This window comes from Brachyistius frenatus, unplaced genomic scaffold (genome assembly GCF_029030835.1).
Source record: "Brachyistius frenatus isolate BFR_SWC_R1_liver_20210118 unplaced genomic scaffold, ASM2903083v1 Contig_11, whole genome shotgun sequence".
Taxonomy (NCBI): domain Eukaryota; kingdom Metazoa; phylum Chordata; class Actinopteri; family Embiotocidae; genus Brachyistius; species Brachyistius frenatus.
In genome coordinates this window covers 2,995,868-3,017,042 of record NW_027210610.1, presented here as the reverse complement: position 1 = coordinate 3,017,042, position 21,175 = coordinate 2,995,868, and the positions used below count along the sequence as shown (strand labels likewise).

Below are 21,175 nucleotides of genomic sequence, written 5' to 3'. Positions count from 1 at the left end.
GCTTACTGCAAAGAGATGGAATACATGCACACACTCATATTCACACTTGGCCTTTTATTCTCCACTTGACTAGTCAACTAGTGAGGCATGAACATTTGCAGGCCAGCAGCAGTGAGAGTACTAATACATGGGGGCTAAGATCCAGGCTCCATAACGTTTTGTCAGCTTTTCTGTGTCCCAGAGGAGGCCAGCTGGAGACTTGTGTCAACTTTTATGAGGATAATTTTGAGATTCTGTGCTGAGTTATTACGATGTCATGTGAAGTGGCGCGGTGATTGGTTACTGTTGTCAACTTAGCAGCAATAAACCTTACAGGTTTGATCAGATAAATCCAGCTCCCCTTACTTTTAAACATTATTATGATACTGTATTTCCTGGATTATGGCCCACTAATAAATCAATGCTTTCTGCTCATCTTGGAGTCGAAACAAAACTGCAGTAGAGCTTGTGTGACTTCATACTGTGGTCGTGTGCTCATGCACGTCTGCAGGTCCTATACAAACAGCTGTATGTCCAGATGTCGTCTCTTCCCCCCCCCCCCCCCCAAATGTGATAGCTACTCACCCCAGGTCACTTTTTACCAAATTACATTCACTATTATCTCATTCCACCAAACCGAAAGCGAGTGGAAAGAGGAGACTGTCTGCGTTACTGTTTGCTTTGCCCCTCCTCTCACAGTGGCGCAGTACTCCAAGCTACAGACTTAAATAATTTGCTGGCGTCCATGTGCTTGTCAGCTCAGTTCAAGATGAATTTGACTGCAAATCCATCATCGGTATATCTCAGTGTCGAGTCAGCCTTATGCCACACATCAAACACAGAGGGGGGACACAGAGGGAACGGTATCAAACCCAAACCCAACACCACAGGGAGCCGAGCAAAGTGAAAAACAGCATTGAATTCCTCCCTCATTTTTGTCCCCCTGACAAAGTCTGTGTGTGCCGACTCGGTGGAAAACAGGAGTGAGAGAGAAATGTAATAAAGGGGAGTCGTTTAAAAAAAAAAAAAAGAAGAAGATGAAACGATGAGTGTGACTCAGAGACGTGCAAATGAAGGGATGGATGGAAAGAAGCCGAGATGGAAATATCTCTGTTTACCATAGTGGGTGGATGGCCAGCATATGAGAAGACATGTGTAGGACGATAACAGAGTCCCCTTCCTTCTGGCACGTAGCTTCATGATTAGATCACTCGCACTTGGAAATGAGACAGTCATTGTTATGATTTATTTGTCAATGCAGTGAACTGGCTGTTAAATGCCTCCCCTCTCCTCAGGACCCATGTGGGTGCTCAACAAATTATCCTACCCATCAACATATTTGGGACTGGTTTTTAGTCGCGCTTTGTATAATTTTGATGTATTATTTCAGACAGTTTTATAATAAAAAGCTCGCCAAATGCATCAGGGTCCAGAGTGCATCAGGTATTATGCAACAGACTGCTGCGTTATTGCTTCTCATTCACTGGGCCTCAAAGTCACCAACGATTAAACATTACACTGAGAGCAGTTCAGATAATGTAACTGTATCACAACTAAAGGAAAAGCTTGTTAGCTTGAAGAAATATCAGTATGTTTTATTGGTGAGACCTCAGTCCAAGTGAAATAAAAGCGGCCTCTACCATGTCGAGAGACGCACACACAGACATGGGTTTGGATGGAGATGGTGAGTGGAAAACAAGGCTTTCTTTGAGCGAATTTTAATTAGCAATGTTCATAGCTTGGCTGCGTTCTTTTATGATTGGACCACTGAAAGCCTTTTTGTTTGCCTAATGAAACACATCGAGGGGTACGTTCATGAATTAAACCGTGCCTGTGTGTATGCGTGCACGCGCTCGCCCGCGAGCATTCGCGCTCGCATCCACTTCGTTTGCATGTATCTGTTATATTGGCGGGTGCCTGCATTCTTTTTGGCGTATTAGTGTTCCATTGGCAGGGACGAGAAGTCATAGCAGGAGACAGAGATGAAAGAAATCCCAGCGCTTTGTTTTCCCTCCGTTCCAAAATAGTTGTTTTAGGTAGACAGCCACCGGCCATAATTGCTGAAACAGGGTCAGGTATTTGCCTGTGCTGCTTATGATTTACTGTAGTGTCTGTGTCTCAGCGATCTGAAATAAGATCTGTGGTTAAGGGCAGCCTAACCTCAGACAGACCACATAGATTGTGTAATGCATAGCGTTCTGCTGGTTTTAATGGGATCCCTCTATAAACATATCTCACACAAAACCCTCTCCTGATCCCAGAAGCTATGCAGAGCACGCTCGTCAAGTTATTCCCCAAATCATATCAATCAAATATGTAAATATAAAATCATTCAGGGATCGAGGGGCGCAAAACACAGTATCAAACAATAGTTTTACATTCATTCGATTTTTTTTTTTTTTTTTTAGGAACTCAGGATTCAAATCACGGTAATGTCACTCATTTTATGACTATGTCACTTTATTGACCTTGGTCAGTACTTTGCCTTAACGGTAACTCATATATCAAATAATTAATTAACACTGTGGGAGATAGGATTTTTTAAATTTGTAATCCTAATTTAGGAATGCTTGTGATTTAGTGGTAAAAGTGATCAAACTGAAAAAATTGTGTTTTTCACTGGAAATGTGGAAATGTGCTTCTCTCTGGAGCTCACTGTTAAATATCTTTAAGCTGCAGTGGTTTTGCCAGAATTCCACGCAGTCTTAACTCTGCCCTCAAACACTGAGTTAGTGAGGCTGTGAGCGGGGGTCAAAGTGCACCGTCAATAGCTTTGTGTACTCGGAGTGAGAACAATCGGTTCTTTAGCAGTGCTCCTGCTCATGAATACCTCCGAACAGTTAATTGCTGCCATGGCAACGGAACAGAGCGAGTGGAAAGTGACATTAGGTGAGTTGTTTGGAAGAAAGCAATCTGTCCCAGTGACACTGGGAACGTGTGTGTAAGGGCTGGAGGTGTGTGTGTGTGTGTGTGTGTGTGTGTGTGTGTGTGTGTGTGTGTGTGTGTGTGTGTGTGTGTGTGTGTGTGTGTGTGTGTGTGTGTGTGTGTTGGAGCGTCGGTCAACATTCTCTCCGTATCATCACACAAGCCGTTCAGCGCTGACAAAAGCACTCTTGTGCTACAGGATTGGGGAAAGTTACTAATGCTGGCAGGATCATAATCTAAGTCACACTGCAGTGAGGCAGTGGTGGACTTTCAAATAAGAGGGATACATTAGGAATGGTTATCATATCTTATAGTCATTGGGACTGTAAAAGGTGGGACTAAGAATTTGAAGCTAAATAAAACAGTATCAACTAATTAACTGATGTAGAAATATATCACTTTGTTTCTCTCCAGGTGGTCTTTAAGCATTATCTCTACAGACACGCTCCTTTGGATGTAATTTGGCAGTATACAGCGGTGCTAAATATTAATGTCAGCATGCTCACATACTCATGCAATGTTTACGATGTATACCCCATAGTTTGTATGTTGGTATGTTAACATGCTAATATTTGTTATTTACCGCTACATTTCAAGAACGGCAAGATTGTCTTTTATTTTGCAAGCAATCGGGCCTGAACAAAATATATAACTTGTGTTCTGAGCTGACACTATGGCACTATGGAAAGTCATTCCAGTTCATTCTGGCAAGAGTGTCTGCGTTCGATTTAACAGTAATCCATCAAATACTTGTTGAAACATTTCAATCAAAACCACAAATGTGGGGAAAAGCGAGGGGATCACCAAAAGTCATGAGAACACAATGTCTCGGAACCAGGAATCCCTGTACAAACATTAATGCCAATCCATCAGATGTTCAGATGTTTTCCTGGACAACTGGGGACCACAAGTCATTAGGATTCATCCCCTGGGTACTGTCGATATCTGCACTGAATTTCATGCCAATCGATCTAATAGTTGGCGACTCATTTCACCGAAGATAGAAAACAAAAATATCATCCTAACTGTGGCGCTGGAGAAAAACTCAGGGATCACAAAAGTCAGTCGAATTTATCGTCACAGGACTACAAATAATAATTGGCAATCTATTTCTGTAGCTGCCAGAGATGAAAGAAATGGAGGTTTTCTGTCATTTCATTCTGAAATGACTTAATAGTCATTGACTGTGTTGATTGTGGGGAAAGGGAAAGCGGCAGAGGTGGGAAATGACAAGGAACCTACAGGTATGCCAACACTGGCTTTTTCTCAAGGAGGACAGGACAGGTGTCTTTGCACCAGCTTGCTCCTTTGTGTGCACTTGCCTGGTGGTGGCTGTGAATGGATAGGATCACATGAGTTCAGCATCACATTTGACCTGATAAAGTTTAAGAAAATAATCAATCAAATCCCTGATTTCTCAAACTGTAATCAACACCAGGAAAATGAAAGAGAAAATACAATTCTGATGAGAGGATAATCTGCCATGATATCCTGAGGGATCCTGGGGATTGCGTCATCACAGTGTGCCTGCTGTGATGATGTTATCAGGGACAGCTGCATGGGGCAGGGCCAGGACTGAGGCTTTCGGGGAGCCAAGGGGCAGCCAGTTGCCAGCAGATCCCCGTCCTCTGACACCCACCTGCTTCGCATGTGCAGTTTTCCTCTAAACCCCTCAAAGGGATTCCCTGAGTCCTCCTCTGTGTCCACTGGCCCCTCGTGTCTTTGAAGTCATGATCCTATGTGTTTTCATGGCATTGAAGTTATCCTATGGCCATGTCATGTCATGTGTTTGATCCAAATGTTTGTTTGAAGTTCAGCAAGGAACTCCGAATGTAAGTATTGGTCACAGGCCAAACATATTAGATCTTTATAAACCGAAGCCCCTATTAACGACCAATGATGATCCGAACCAATCACTCCTGAAGCTTATTTGTGAATCAGAAATTTGCAGACCAGTGAACACTACAGTTTTGTCAGCATCAGTTGTTGGCAGTAGCGAGTATGCACAGGGCAGCGGTGCTAATTTAATTAAAAGCCCTTGAAGAGGAAGAAGCCCAGCCTCGCTTAATACCATCAATTAGGGGTTTCTCTGCCATCTGACTAAAATCCCACACCCCATGTGTGTGATTCATACAGGAAAATATGCCTCTTTGTCTTCGAGGTCAACCGACTCTTTGGAGAAGTTGGCACTGGGTCAGGAAACAGTAGTTGAGGGTGTAGGAGTGGGAACGCAGGCAGTAGGGGCTGGGGATTGTTCTCCTAGATAAGCCATTGCATGAGGTCATTCTGAATGAGAACTCGTGCATTTTCATCTCAGCTCATGGTAACATTTTTGGAGGGAAACAGCTGGTCTTAAGAGGAATATTTTATGGCGCATCAGACAATATTTTCAGAGGTTCTTTTTTTTTTCAATTAGAAGGCAATGCTTCCCAATTGTATAAAAATGGAAAAGCTTTCTGTTTTTTATGTTGGTACCTCTAAAATATGGTTGACTGGTTAGATGGAGGGTTGAATCAACTTTTGGCCAGGAATCAACCTCATTACGGTACATTTGTTTTTATTTTCAGTTCAAAAAAGAAGAGATGTTCCAAGCAAGGTTGTTACCTTGCTTGGAAAGCCCAGCTGGCGTGTAAATTTAAAAAGGGTTTTACTTTATTTTCCAAGGTCACAACAGACTTTTATTCCCCCTAATGGGAACGTTTACAGCTCCATGATGCAATAAAGGTTTTGAGCCAATTTCATCTTTTTGAATAATCATTCTCTCGGATCTGATTAGTCTCTCGTAGCAGCATTAGACTTTGTCAGGACGCTCTCAGACCTTCAGCCGTCTTTCTTCAGGACCAAAACACATGAATTACTCATTCAAGGTCCTGTCATACTTGCATGTGCATGTGACATTATGCCAATTTAGCAATTCAATTAGGCGCAACTGGCCGAAGCACTGCGCTGTCATTCATCCATGTCACTGTTCAGTAATCAAGAGCAATTGTGCACAATTTCATAAATCCGGTTTTATCAAAGCCTTATGTGAACAGTTATTTCTGCAACATCTCACATAAACCAGTGATGGGTAAGGCTGATAGAAGTCTTGTTTTTGAGGGGCAGGGAGCGCCCCAGTAGTCTATACGGACCTCAATCCAACCATTCCTGTTCTATGTCTCCAACAGAGCTCACGTTGGAGACTAAAACACTTTTTGGCTCAGGTTTAGAGATCTATGTACGTGTGCGAGTATGTGTGAGTCATTATTAGGGATGTTTTAGCATTTCATAATTAAATGGAAACAGCATGTGTGTGAGATTAGGAGAGGGAAGAATCCTGCACAATGCTTGGATATCAGTTTAGAACAATCCTTTGTCATTTTTTTACAGTGCTTTGATTTACCTTCAACAGATTGTTCTCTTTCTATAAAACTTTGCTTAATCAGTGTTGTGAATATTTATATCACATTTATCTGCAGTTCCAGCCATATTCCTCCACAGGCCTGGCTCTTTGATAGAGAATATTATTACATTTTGATTAGTCCCCAATGTTGCCACAGCAATATTGCAATGCTGAGTCTCATCAAACGGGCTGGAGTAGAAGAAATATTACAGTTCCTGTTTTTAATTTTGAGCAAAAAGTTGAACTGGGACATTGGCAGCCCAGTAGAGGGGATTAAAATGTGTATGACTTCTTTTTCTTTTTTTTCATGAAAGATTTAGAGAAAATTAGGGAGGAAGTATGCGGCTTTCCCTGAAACCTAATGTTTCCTCTAGGAACTGAAGCATTGTTAGCCGTGTTTGTCAAATTCACAGACTACTTTTCCACTGAGTGTTGTGATTTCTGAGTTTACTTTGAGGCATAAGAGATCCCATCGTACCAAGATATTTGTGTTCTCTAGAACATGAGTTTGGCAGAACATTTAAACTTTTTGGCACAGAGAATATCTATAGTACTGTAGATGAGAAACCCACTGTTTGTCTGTGCGTTTTCTTATTAACCCTTGGTTATACTCAGAGCTGAGAAAAACATGTATTACAGCAGGATATCAAGGGCTCCTAAACTCCTATGGCAAGAATGTATAATCTATGACAAGGGAATGCAGTGCAAGACAGAGGTTTCTTGAAGATTACCCAAGCATTATGCCTAGATCTACATGTAAAGTAGTCTATTGAGTCTTATTCTGATTCTTTTGTTATTTTTCCATCCAACAGGTCTGAGTCAGGAATTTCCAAATTCACTCATCGTCTATCCCTCAAAGAACGTCCAGCTAAAGCAGAGAAGACTTCCCTGGACAGGCCTCCGTCCTACAGGAGACGATCTCTTAGTGTCGACTGGTGAGATCACAGACCGTCTCCTAATGTCTTTTAATCTCATAATCTTCTTTAATGGTCAAAATCAAAGAATCAAAGGTTGTGTCCATGTTTTTCATTACTTCCTGTTCTAAATGATGAAAAATGACAGGAAATAAGAAATGGGGGAAATACTGAGGCCTGGTGAAGTAAGACATATCCTGGTATCATAAGCAGGATTTTAAATAGAGCAATCTCTTGCTTATCACAACAGAAATAAAAGAGAAAACACCTAATAATAGAAAGATGACTGCAAATGAGTCATGCAAAGATATGTCTGTGTACGAAGTCAAGGCTCAGGTTGGGCTGGTGTTTGGGGTGGGAGCAGAGGGTGGGCAGAGTGCTGATAGGGTCCTGCTCTGTCTCCGCGTCTGGGTTTCGTTGAGGAGCGCCAAGCAGCTCCAGTGGCGCCGGCTCATCTTGCTCTTGTAAAGCTCCAGTCTTCAGGCAGCCGATGAAAGGAGTTTGAAAGCTTTCCATCCTTCCCGTCCCCACCCATGGGAATCGTTCCCAGTCTCCCCTCCTGTTGCCTGGCCTCCACTCGTTTATCTACCCATCATCCTGCCGTTCGTCCATCTGGCAAACCCCCCTGAGTTTCCTGCTATGTATTTTTGGCTCTTCCTTTTTACTTCTCTCACTAGTGGGAACATACTGTAGGCCAAAGTTTAAGAGGATCTCGTACTTCCTTTACACTTAATTTTGTCCAATAACAAAATGTCCAGTCACCTTTCTCAATGGTTTTCAGGTTTCTAATTGCTGTGCAGGGACTACAGTAGCTATACAGTGGAGTTACTTTGCGGTTTGTGGAGTTGCAGGTGTGTGATTCTCTGAGGTCCTATCGAATCATGCTAGGGCCTGGTGTGAGGTCTTACGAGGTCTTTTGTTGGCCTTACGAGACCGACTGTGTGGTCTCGGACTGACATTGCGATGTGTGGTCCACCAGCAGCAATGTGGTGAGAAGTGTATGAGCGCTGGAGTGTATGTTCAGTGTGAGGTCCTTTACTTTTAACAGCTTCATGTTTTTCTCCCATGTTGCCGGAGAGGGGACCTGGCCTTTAAAGTTCAGGCCCTGATTGATGTGGTCTGGTTCTAATGAAACACAGTGGGTAGATTGGACATGCTCATTTACGAGGGATGAGGGGGGCTCGGCTACAGCTGGATTCTGACTTTCTCCGGGCCGAGCCACCGTTACAGAAGTGTGACTGGCCTTTTGTGACATAATAAACAAGGGACCCCAGGAGCAGAGATTCAAGGTTGAGGGTTGAGTCATGCTACTGGGAGGTGAAACAAGGTCGGTCCAACTCCTGACAAGACTAGAACAGCTCCTCTGGAATGCACAGTCATCAACGCCTACAGAAGGGAAACACATGTGCGAGTAGCATCTATTGAAAACATCCCATCAGCCAGTTGCATATTTGAAATTGTTTAACATTTATCGCACTTCCTGTAGTCTGTTTTTGCAATTTCCCTTGTTTTTCTCACTATTGATGAGGGCTTTTCAGAAACAATTGTCATCACAGAGCTATATGATATCCAATGATGTAGCTAAGTACAGTGCCACGGCTTGACAGTGCGAGTATTTCACTCGCATTTGCGCCTAAAAATAGATGTGTGCGACCTGGAAAAAAGTAAAGGGAACAGTTTCAGAGCACAGTGTGCAAGTAAAGATTACAAACGTAACAGATGGGCCAAAACAAGATGACTGTGATTATTAAACGTAATTTGAATGTGATGGGTAACGTTACCTCAAACCTACAGTCACTTCAGGTGGCTGCAGATACACTGTCCACCAGTCAGCTAACAAAATAGTCACAAAAAAAACAATGGTTGTTTACAACTACTCGTTTTCGCTTGCATGCAAAGATGTTGCATTTCCTGTATCTGCTTCACAATAAAAGCTTCTAGATTGCCAAGCGTGGCCTTTGCGTCTAGCAGGCATGGGCCAATGTGTGATTTTGGTGCTTTTTTTGGTGCATGTGTGTCCCTTAGTACATATATGCACAGACACACAGAATGAGAAAAAAATATGCAATATTTTTAAAATGGTATATTTTAAAAACAAGCTTTACAATGATTTTAAAAAGTCTAGTGGATACAATTGTCTTGTACTTTTATAGCCCTCCACTGTTTTTTTACATAATTGCACACAGAGAAGGAGCACACACACAGACACATACGTTTGTAACCCTAAATAAAGTATTAACCATCTACAGCCCTTTGAAGGAGTGTGAGAAAGCGAGAACCGGCCAAAATGTCCCCATAATGTCCTCATTCAAACGGTCTAAAACTCAAACTGGTCTCTGCAAAGATATTTATAAAGTACACACACTCGCTGGTGCAGTAGAAATATCAATGTTGTACTGATTGGGGAAATAAGTTAGCGTTGAGCCCTGTGTACTTGTATATAATGTTATAATGTGATTTAAAAATTACATGTTGCCTAGTTAGGGTTAGAGTTAAAAACACTGCAGTGCAAAGTTGCAATGACACATCAAAGTTCTGCCATAGCAGGGTGTTTTTCCTTGTAAACAAGGAGAATTACCGATAAGTTCGGAGTGCTTTTTGAATACTATTTTCCATTAGATATCAAATCTAAACAGGTACTTATTATTCTAAGAAGTGTTGGATGCTTTCGTGATTAATCTTCTGGGCCCTGAGCCAGTCGCTGTAAAACAGTTACAGAAAGCACTGGGATGTGTTTGCCTATAATAGAGGTTAAATATAGAAATGTACTGTAGTACATTCATCCACCAATATATGCACTTATATTAAGGATTCATTATGTGTATCTGTGCACTGCCCTCACCCCCCTTTCACTCTTTAAACTGAAACTTTTAAGTGTAAAGTGAGACGAGAGTTACATAAAATACCAAGCTGGAAACCTACCAGCAGCCCTCCTTAGGAAGGCAGTCTCAGGTGGCTCAACACTTTACTGTCTATTTAGTGGTCCATTGCCATTTATGTCGATTCAAGTCAGATACCCAAACAAACTGTGACTGTTAAGGGAATTCTGAGCCAAGGCAGCCTATATACAAGCTTGAAACAGGAGACGTTTTGTAGCTTTATCAAAGTCTGTGAGGGCTGGCAGGGCCTTGGGAAAATGCGATAATAAAAGATAATGATGGTGTTATTGTTATTGGTAATCATAGTAAATGGCCTCTAGAGGTATGGGTGGAGAAAACAGTGGAAGTAGGGGGTGAGCATGGGTTTTTGGGAGTGTTAAAAGGAAAATAGCAGGGTAGTTGCTACCTATTAAGATTGCTGAAAAAATATTATCATGTTATTTTATGCCTTTGTCCCAGCGACAGCCGTGGCCAGAGGCATTTTGTTTTCGGGTTGTTTGTCCGAACAGACTTCTCAGGCTCGTGAATGCGATACTTCAAGAAGGCCTTAAGGGAATTCATTTAGATTTGGTACCAGTGTTCAGTTGGTCCCAAAAATAAACTGATCAGATTTTGGTGTTCAAAGGTCACTGTGACTCTGTCCCATGCTTGTGAACGTGATATCTCAAGAACACCTTGAGTCTAGACAAACATGGATTTAAACAGCAACTTCAGGTTGGCAGAGGCTTACAACCGTGAGGCAGAAATTCCGGTTTTTCACAGGAAACCATAAGTGTTAATAATTACAATGTAAATAAGTCATGTCCTTAATTACAAATTTTATTCTTATGAGATTTCTTTGGATTAAAAGTCATTCTTACTTCTGGTTCTCTTAAGATATATGTGAGCAGACTTAAGTTTGCTGCTGATACTTTATGTCACTAAGAGAATTATCAGCATTACTGAAGTATAAGTATATAATATCTAAGCTAACCACTCAGCCTAGCATAAGTTTGTTTCCCCTGGTGTGTATAAAGTATTTGCTTCCATTACATTACATTACATTTCATTTAGCTGACGCTTTTATCCAAAGCGACTTACAATAAGTGCATTCCTTGTTTCCTGAGCATGACATGGACACTGGAGACATCTAATAGAGCCTGAGAGTCAGTACTGGGGCTATAAAGGGACACTGGTTCTATTCCAGCACAGGGCCAGCAAATAAGTCTTTATTTCCACATCCTCTCATGGTGACAGAGAGGCAGTTCCAACCATTCGCCAAAACCCCTGAGTACAATTGCGAGTCAGCCATGTATAACGGCCAAGCAGTTTTTATTTCCCAAAACAGTTCCCCCGCAGTTGTCCTGGAGAGGAAACGTAATACATTAGTACTCAAACATCAACGCGTAACGCAGCATTCGCCACTCAAACCAATTGCAGTTGGTCCCACACCAGTACGTGTTTGATTGTAAAGTGTGTGGTTGTGCAGTATGTACCAGAGGGCTTAGATCCTCTCTATCCCCTGAAGGCCCTCTGCTCTGCCTGGTGCCACGCTGTCTTCAGGGATAACTCCAAGCTGACAGCACTCTTAGGATGACGTCTTGACTTTGATGTCAGCAGAGAAAGTAGCCTGCCAAACACAGACAGACAGACAGACAGACACACTCACAGAGTAGCAGAAACTCATGTCGGCATGTCTGACTTTCTCCTTCATATTCATGCTCACACATATATATGAGCAAACACACATTGTAATACTTAGCACTGTGTTGAGTTGGGTATGTAGGGGGGAATGGGGGTTACCAACTGTTAATCCTCATGAATTGTGCACAAAGGGAATAAAAAAAGAAAAAAAAAGAACACAGAGAAATCACCAAAGTCTTAGAGGAAGAAAGAAGCAAGGCAATGCTCCAGGGGCCCGGGTGTAAAGTGGTTTTGGACAGTGTGCCACTGGCCTCATTTGGTTCTAATTTGATTTAATATTCCCCACTTTTTCTTGTTCACTCTCTCTTTAGAGTTTGCTCCTTTCTTCTATGGCTGAGGGCTGTCGGTTCAAACAAAAGGGACAAATGAGGAGGTTATAAATGCCTGTAATTTTTCTCTTTAGAAATTTTAAATGGTTCATGTTAAAGATCTGTCAAAGACAGATGCAGAATGGGACTGGTTCCTGCTTCTGTCTGAACGGCTGACACTTTATTTCTTCTTTGTGGCTGCGTTCAAGTGTATTTAACACCAAAAGACAAAAGTAATTGGGTAAAGTCCTATTATATATACAGAGCTGGAAAATCTATTAATTATAGTATTTTATATTGTGTTTTGTTGTTGTTTTAGTTAACATGCCTTAACTCTTATTTTTAACACAGGAACTATTTTCAGTTCAAAAAATGTAAGCCAACCTGGACAAGAAGTTTTTGAGTTGTTTGGAAAGAACTGCAGAATATACAGTTCAATGACAACTGGGAAAGTTTATGAAGATCACACAATATGATCGAAAGTTTCAAATGGTCTTTGTGGTTGAAGTTTTCCAAACTATTTTTAATGCCTCCAACAAAAACAAAAAATCCAACAAACACTATATTTGTTCTGTCTAATGATGCTCTGAAGATTTGAGCTTTTATTCTCATCAACCTTTTGAAGATATGTGAAACATTGTCTTCAGAACAAAACTGTTTATCCACACTGTTTCAAGCGTCCTGCTCAGTTTGTATTTCAACTGCTCCTTGGCCTGCAATATTAATTTGTTGAGGCCTAGTTGTTGGCGAGATGAAGGACTGCAGATTCCAGTCCACATGAGGGAGCAGAATATCTGCTAACCTCTCTGCTTTTGGATAGTCCTGGGCTATTCTCTCACACACACACAGATACGCATATAAGAACATGTACGCAGAGAGGGACATGAACCCGTGCATGCCCAATTACAAAATGTAGTCACACAGGTTAGTAAATGTTGTATCAAATACATATGAACAGCTACATGCACACTTGTATTTGCACAAATTAACATGCACAGCCTCAGACATGTATTTACCTCCACACGCATACAAATACATGTACTCAAATATACAAATGTACACACACACACTGTTTTCTTGATTCTGGATGCTGTGGGCTCCACTAACGGAGATTTATGAGGCTGGCTCCCTCTTGTCCTGTGTGTCTCAGACTTGATACTCTGGTTTCCACTCCAAACCTCAACTCAGCACATAGACACAGGGAGACGGGGGTAGGGATGGAAGGCAGTGGGAAGGAGGGAAGGAGGCAGGCTGAAAGAGAGAAGTTGGGGTCGGTGGGGAGGAGAAAGGGAGGACGGGGAGGGGGGGTGATGGGGGGATGTCAGAGAAGACTGAAATAGGTAAGAAGAGAAGGAGGGAGAGAAGAGAACCGGAGCAGGAGAGAGTTTGATTGATTGAGACTGAAGTAGATGAAAAGACAGATTGAAAAGTTGATGGAAAGAGACAGCAAGAGAGAACGAGCTCTGAAGACTTGGAAGGACAGAAAAGAGAAGTTACGAAATAAAGACCATGGGAGAGAAAAATCCAGTTAATGGGGCTCGAATGTGTGTTTGTTTCTGTTGGCGCATGCGTGTGCAGTGACAGACAGCCACTAGATCAGAGGGTTAGAGTGGCACCATGCATTGCTAATATGCTGATAAGAGACAACCAAGGTTGGGGAGCTACTTAGATCAGTCCTACATTCTTCTACCCCTTTTCCATGACAGTTCAAGGACTGGTTTGTAGCTGGTGCCTAATCTCAAACTAGTTATTTGCCTATCAGCAACAGAACTGGCTGTAAGCTCGAAAAACTGGTTCCAAAGAGGCACTGAAATGTAGCTGGTGTAGAACTGAGAAACGCTTCCATCATGGGAGCGGGCCCGGATTATTGTTACTAACCAACACCAAATAAACCTTATTTTTTAGAAAGAGCTTTAGTTTAGACATAAAATATAGTAAACAAGTGGAGGAGACGATCTGTCTCCTTGCACAGTCATCCGCCTGTTATTGTGCTGGAAGTTGGCGCGATATGGGAAAGCTGAGATGTACACAGCTGTATACAGTAATGTATTGACGTGTCTCTGACGAAAAGCAAACTGGTTCTTCGAAGGTTCACAAGTCGAGCCAGCTGCAAACCGGCACCCAGATACTGGGGGGTATATGTGCGCGTGTTTAAGGGTTGTAGTCAGAGCCCCAACAAAGCTTTTAGTTTTGAACTAGTTTGCAGATTGAGATCAAAAGCTCAGGTAGCGAACACATCCACGCCCTCATCAGTGTACACTACAATGGAACAGAGGCACCATGAAAGCCATTGAAGAGTTGTATTCACTTTCTAATCAAGTACTAATCAATCTCACCTCCAACTCAGCGGAATGACAGCTGTTGCCCCGTTTATCGAACCCCATCAGATTTCGCCACACCCACAACCTATATTAACCAATCACCGCTCACCTCCACCTGTCTACTTCCAGTTTTTGTGATCTCCAGAATGTGTCAAACCTGCAAGTCTCATTCTTTCTGATCTTCATCTGAAGACTCGGTGTCCTTCCAATCTACACCACCACCAAGTGTCTGTAGACTCTGTTGGTGAGTGTTCCCATGTGGCTGGTGGTATCACTTCCTCCAAAGAATCTTATAATACGGTCTTTTATCTCCGTCCTTTGGATTCTGCTGACTGAATTACACTCCTTCCTTAATTGACAGTAGATTAGTTATTGTTATGGGTATGTGTATGTACACGTGCATAGTGTTTTGGTTATTCATGTGATCTTCCAGAAACAAGCTGATGAGTCCCACATGCTCGCCATTCTTTAAAGCGTAAACACACACTGATGTCAGATGAGTTTGTCACCCTTTATCATTAATCTGCCGATGCATGTGTGTGAGTATGTATGTTATCATTTTTACAAAGCATCTATCACAGTTAGAATAATAGTCACCCCACCCACCCACCCATCCACCTCCCTCTACCCCTTCTCCCAGATAAATAGCCGTGGGACTTTAAACATGGCGCCCAGCCGGCGTGTGACTGAGAGAATGAGCCAACTGGTGGCTTCAGTGGCCGCGGGTCGCCCCCACCTTCTCCTCTTCCTGGCTGGGTGGGTGGCATATGGTGGCCCAGGCAGGGACCCCATTGGTGTGACACACACACACATACATACTGAGAGACACACAGAAGGCCTGGAGCCACCCAGGCTGGACCTACGATCGCCGTGGGAGACATGGTGTCACCAAGCCTCTGACAGAGGAGGGGTTGTGTGTATGTTTGTGTGTGGGTGATCCCACCTTGGAAGCACCCCCCCCCCCCTCCTGAGAACGTCGGCCGCTGCCCGCCACCCCATCCCCATGGTGACTCCACTGTTGTCTCTGCTCATCAAAATTAGAGAGATTTACCTCTGCATGCACACACAACACATGCACACACACAGAGCCAACAGGTGGCAGGCCTTGCTCAGCACAGCAGGCCCACTTCAAAGGTTAAACATACAGCAGACCGCCCACTGTTTCTCTGCCATTCTCCCAAGGGAGCGCAAGAGAAAGTGAGAAAAAAAAAAAAAAGGACAAGATAAAAAGAGAGACAGAAAAGAAACAGTGTTCATGAGGGAGCATGCAATATGGTTTGTATACCTGGTTTTCACAGAGTAGCCTGGCTCACTCAAACCTAATAACAACAAATAAATATAATTTCAGAGTAGCAGAGTATCACCTCAGCACGCCCAGTGGGAGGTTTACAGTGGAAAAATGTTGTCTAGAAATCTGTTGTAAACAGAAGACTCCATGGTCTGGTATTAGTTTTTCTTCCTGCTGCTCGTGGTTCAACAGGTTTCCAAAGGACTCATGAGGCTGCTGGTTATCAAAATAACCACAGTTCATGTTAATAATGTCACTTGTCAGGTACATTACTTCCAGGCCAATCTGCTACTTTTCAAATACACATCTGGTAGGATAATCCACGTCTAACTGTGTAGACGCCTTGGGAATTAAGATTAAAAAAAAAACATCTTTATTTTTTTAGCAAATGTGCACCGCGGAAGCTTCAACATATTGATGCACACACCTGTTTCATCCCTCAGTTTAATCTCATCCATGAAATCTGACCCAAAAGAGCCTCAGGAGTTGACCTGTTGGCTATGAGATTATGTGAACTTTCCAAACAGGGTTGAGTATATACTGTATATGCGTTTTAATAGGTGAGTATATACGTGTTCATTTGTTGTGTTGCCATGCCAACTTGCGTGCATGAGGGGCTGCAGGTCACAATGTTGGCGTGGCCTCATGTTGCCTATAAGCTGATAAGAGCCAAGGCAATTCTAGCAATATTCCCCCCCCCCCTTCCGCCCCCCACCCTCTCTCCCTCTCACCCTCTCCCTCTGTGCATCCAGCAGCCTGGCTGCTTCCAGCCTGTCTGGTGCCAAGACTCAGATTTCAGAATTTCCTTCTACAAGCCACATTTAGAGCAGCCAGCGTACTCTGTGTATGTGTGTCTGTGTGTGTGTGTGAGTGAGTGAGTGAGTTTGTGCGACTTTCTCCGCTCACTGTCTCCCTCGCTGACCCCCACCACCCTGTTTTCAGTGAGCACTGTCTTTCTGGTGCCTTTTTCTGCGTCGTCTCTCTCTGTCCATCCACGCACCTCCTGTTCTTTGTTTATTTTGCGGAACTTCATCTACGCAGACAATCGATATTGGTTGCATGTCAGCTCATATGAATGGTCATTGGTTCCTGTGTGTCATAAACATGATTAGACACGCACTGACATACAGAAGAGATTCATGTGTGTCCATAGTGAGAAGTTTGGAAATTGGGGCGAGGGGGGATATAATGGCAACATGACGGAGGTGGGGTTGAGGTGGATCAGAGGCAAGTGGCGAGAGAGAAGGTGGTGTAAGAGGAAATGAAGAAAGAGATGTAAAAAAAATATACAAAAAGTAACTGATGATTTTTGAGATTCTTGAGAACTGTTATAGAAGGTGTCTTTTAAAGAAAAGTCTTTTGCGCAGCTGCATGCTCTGAACATATGTCTTTGTCCATACTCCCAGTGTTTGTTGGACTCATTACCTCACCGCATTACTGTAATTATGTTTGTCTGCTCCTCACTATCAAAAAGTTTACTTTCGTGCTGCGGTAGCTAATTTAGGCAGCAGTCCTTGTAATGTCCTTTTCTGGTACCTACATGTTCATGTGCTTACATTTGGCACACCAGACACACACACTCAATACAGTAGAGCTCACACTCCTTGTGCCATTGTGTGTGCATTTGAGACTCTTTCCATTGTTTATTGTTCAGCTTAACTATCTATATTCATAGTAACAGAGCAGTGGCCAAAAAGTTAGTTGTTTTTTTGTTTTGTTTTTTATCTTACATTCAAGTTTCCAGTCATCTAAACCGGGGGTCTCCAACCTTTTTTCCTCTGAGAGCTACTTTGACAAAATAAAAGTGTAACTAACATTTATTCACATACCTGAGCTCCACCAAACCAGCTCAATAAGCTTCTTTATGTGAAAAATAAGAAATTCATACTCAACACATACTCAAACATACATCAACTCAACTATCAGGTAGCTCGTGAGCTACTGGTTGGAGACCTGTGGTCTAAAACATTCCTACAGTACTCAGTAGGGCTGTACACAAACCTGAAACTGCTCCTATTTTTGTCTTGAGTTACATAAACAACAAATATCAAGAATGTGTTACTATATGACACACAGAAACTAAAACTAAAGAACAGAAAACAAGAGAAACAACTAAAATGCCTCAGAATCAAAGAAAGTGGTGAGGAAGAGGAAAATGTTTCCAATTCTTATTCTGACATAATTGACTCACAATAATAGAGTTGTGGCTGTGGTTGATTTTATTGGTTGCTCACCAACATGCTTAAATTTGAATTTGGGAATCTAAATATATTAAGATTTAAGTCAGATATGTGTGTTTCCATGTGTGTGTGTGTGTGTGTGTGTGTGTGTGTGTGTGTGTGTGTGTGTGTGTGTGTGTGTATATATATATATAGATATATATATATATGTGTAGTTACTCCTGTACTGCTAACAACAGGTTGGATGGATTAATTCAAATTGCTATTAATAAATTGCAACATAAACCAAGATTCATCAGACCAAGCAAGATTTTCCACTCGGCTGCCCGTTCGCAGATTTGCCCTGAAGTGTCTCCGAGACGTCCCTCTGCACACCACTGTTATGAGCTGTTGTTGTGTGTACTTTTGGCTGCCTTTTAGCTTCCACTGAAAATCCCAGAAACTTTGCCATTTGTGTAATGCTGGAACCAACAATTATTTAACATTCGCTTAAATCATAGGTTTTTCCCCTCTTGACTGTTAGTCAACCAGTAAGTAAACGTCTAGACTCTGTCTGCATGTTTTTGTGTAGTTTCTGTTAACATCTGACTCACTGACAGGGGGTCTGGGCTGTTTTTGTAAAAAGGTTGATAGAACCAATAAAGCGGATGTTGTGTGTATGTGTTTGCTACAAGGGAGTGTTGATTGTTTGTGGGACTAATACAGTCTCACTGCAGCAGGCTGGGTGTATTTGATGTGGGACTGATCAAGGGCCAAGCATGGAGTCTGGCTTTTGGTAGAGACTTTTCCCAGAACAACTGCTTCCTGCTGCCCAAATCTGGTAAAACTGTAGGAAACTGTGTGCAACTGGGTTTGTTCAAGTTCAAGCAAGTTCAAGTGTGGTTATTTGTGTTTGTATCAGTTTGAGCTTTTGCATCTCAGGTTCTTTATGTGCATTGTTGGAACAATGGCGTCCTGGCCCCGCCCGCTAATCGCTCAAAACTTCAGTTCTTGCTGTGATTATAGTCTGGAAACCCTGTTCATATGAAGGCTTGCTCAGCCACTCTTAAGGGCGAACCAATAGGTACCAGTTGGGAAGGCTCAGTGCAATGACATTGAAGTCATGCATTTGTTTCTGAATGTATTACCAACAGTGGCAATGGTGGTAGAGCAAGATGAAGCGGAACAGACAGTTGTAGTAACGCAAGCAAATATCGAGGAATTTAAGTTTACCGACATGTCGATGCACTCTGCCCACACTGGGGGGGAGGGTTTCTGTTGCTTACAGCTCAGTGAGTTTTGGCACACAACATACGCCACATGGTGGCCAATGCTATATTGATTCAAGGCCGCTCTGATAGTTTGAAAATGAACCCTAAGTCTACGCCCAGTATGATGCAACGACTAGAAACAGTCGTCATGGCAGCGTGTCCAGACCCACATATTCACACAGGGAATTTGCATCTGGTAATACAAGACTAGAGCAACGGTAGACCTGCTGCAAAAGCATTGCTCTACAAGAGGAAAAGGGTCTTGGTAAGATAGAGGGCATGTCTCATATGTACCACTTCTATAACAGAAAGGACATAAATGTGGATTTCAGCCAACTTCAGTTATCAGTTTTCATTCAATTTGAATATTTGTGACCTATGAATTACAGCCTTCTCAAAAGTTTGGGTATGTTTGTTCTTTGACCTGAATTGTACACGGCAAGCAAATTCATTGACACAGTCATCACAATGATCATCAGTTTACAGCAAGTATAAACTAGTTGCTGAAAAGCTGTACATACATAATACATTCTCTTTCTACGACATTTAATTGATATTTGATTTTGTAGAGCTTTTTGTGCAGTGTCCTTTGATTATGTACCATCTTTTATCTTGCTCTGGGGTAGGGGGCATGTCATTGGGGAATGACATCCCAGTCTCACGTGTTGGATGCAGCATCTCTTTGAAAGATACACACACCACGTTACACACACCCTAATGTCGTCAGAGAGTGATGGGGCACCGTCCTGCCGACAGAAAAAAGTCGTCTGTTCCATCTCAGGCAAATAACAATAAGCCTAGGGCTGGATTCCATTGGGCTTTCTCTTTGAAATGGGATACCGGCACACGCATTACAAATATATCTCTTGTTTTATCTTCCGGGCCAGGCCCATGGAAAAATTATTCCAAATACCTGCCGCGCTTTATCTGGAACCCTGGAATAGGTTAGGCCCGGCCGGGAACACGAGGATGTCTAAAATAAGGCCTCTATTACGGGATGGAGTGGAGATGGATGGGACGGAGCGGGAAGGGACGGGGATCGGGGGTATTTTAGGTGTATCGGCCCTGTGAAAAAGGCCTTGTTGCGGGGGCTTGGAGCTGCTTTAAAGTTTACAATGTGGGCCGCCGTCAGCTGTTGCATAAACTGCATGTGTTGGGGGAGGGTTTGTGTGTGCGTATGCATGCTCATGAGGGCTCGCTCGTCCATTGCGGAGAGGGAGTATAAATAAAAATTTTCCTACAGATGTTCTCACCTTGACAAATCTGTTCTTGGCCCGTGTGATACTTCTTGGCATGTGACATGATGGCCCAAACTAACACCTTCATTTACCTTTCTCAGTCTCGTCATACTCAAACCTTTGCCTTATCACAACCACATTTAAATGTTTGGTTTTGACTGACGAGCATTGCCCAAGTAACTGAACAGGAGACAAGGGTAAAGACGAACATGCTGACTGCTGCAGCGATTCAAATTATGATGTTTTGCTTCCGTCAAAGCCTTGTAATGATTCAGAAGGTAGATGCCAAAAAAATTGCAGTTAAAATCAGACGTGTCAGTCATTTTCATCTGATTTATTTGAACTTAAAAGGTCTAAAAAATCAGACGGAACCTACTTTCTCTTCACATTGAAACCTTATTAGTTTTCAAGAAGCAAACTAAGGTCAGTATGGATGCTTCTAGTGGGTTGTGATGCCAGAAAAGTCAGAGAGATTGTCACACTTCAATAAAATGAGGATTCAGCATTGAATTAAGGTCAGAAAAGAGGCCCGCGGGGAAGAAAGGAGAAGAAGAGAATGTAGGATCTAATGGGAAAGAAATGAGAGGCCGACTGAAAGATCAGCAGCAAGAGGAAGGAGGGGAGCAGAAATAAGAGAGGAGATGATTAGAGGAGAAACAAGCTCATAAGAGATTAGGAGAGGTGGGACAAACAGGAGCAAAAGCTGTTGAAAACACATCCTCAAGGAATTCATTTATCTCTCTGCCTCTCTTTGATGGGACCCGACACGGAGTCTATCACCATCGCCTGCAGAGCCCTGCTGACATTTCCTTCAACGCTCGAGTGTGT

At 42.6% G+C, this 21,175-nt stretch overlaps 1 protein-coding gene across 2 annotated transcripts in view; it reads left to right on the top strand.

The window, feature by feature from the left end:
* The window catches only part of ankfn1b (ankyrin repeat and fibronectin type III domain containing 1b), a 116,014-nt gene that overhangs the window by 72,516 nt on the left and 22,323 nt on the right, over positions 1-21,175 (top strand). For both annotated transcript variants that reach the window (XM_069691521.1, XM_069691522.1), the window contains one exon: positions 7,099-7,221. In XM_069691521.1, the coding sequence (XP_069547622.1) occupies positions 7,099-7,221 (123 nt within the window). The remainder of the gene's footprint in view (positions 1-7,098; positions 7,222-21,175) is intronic.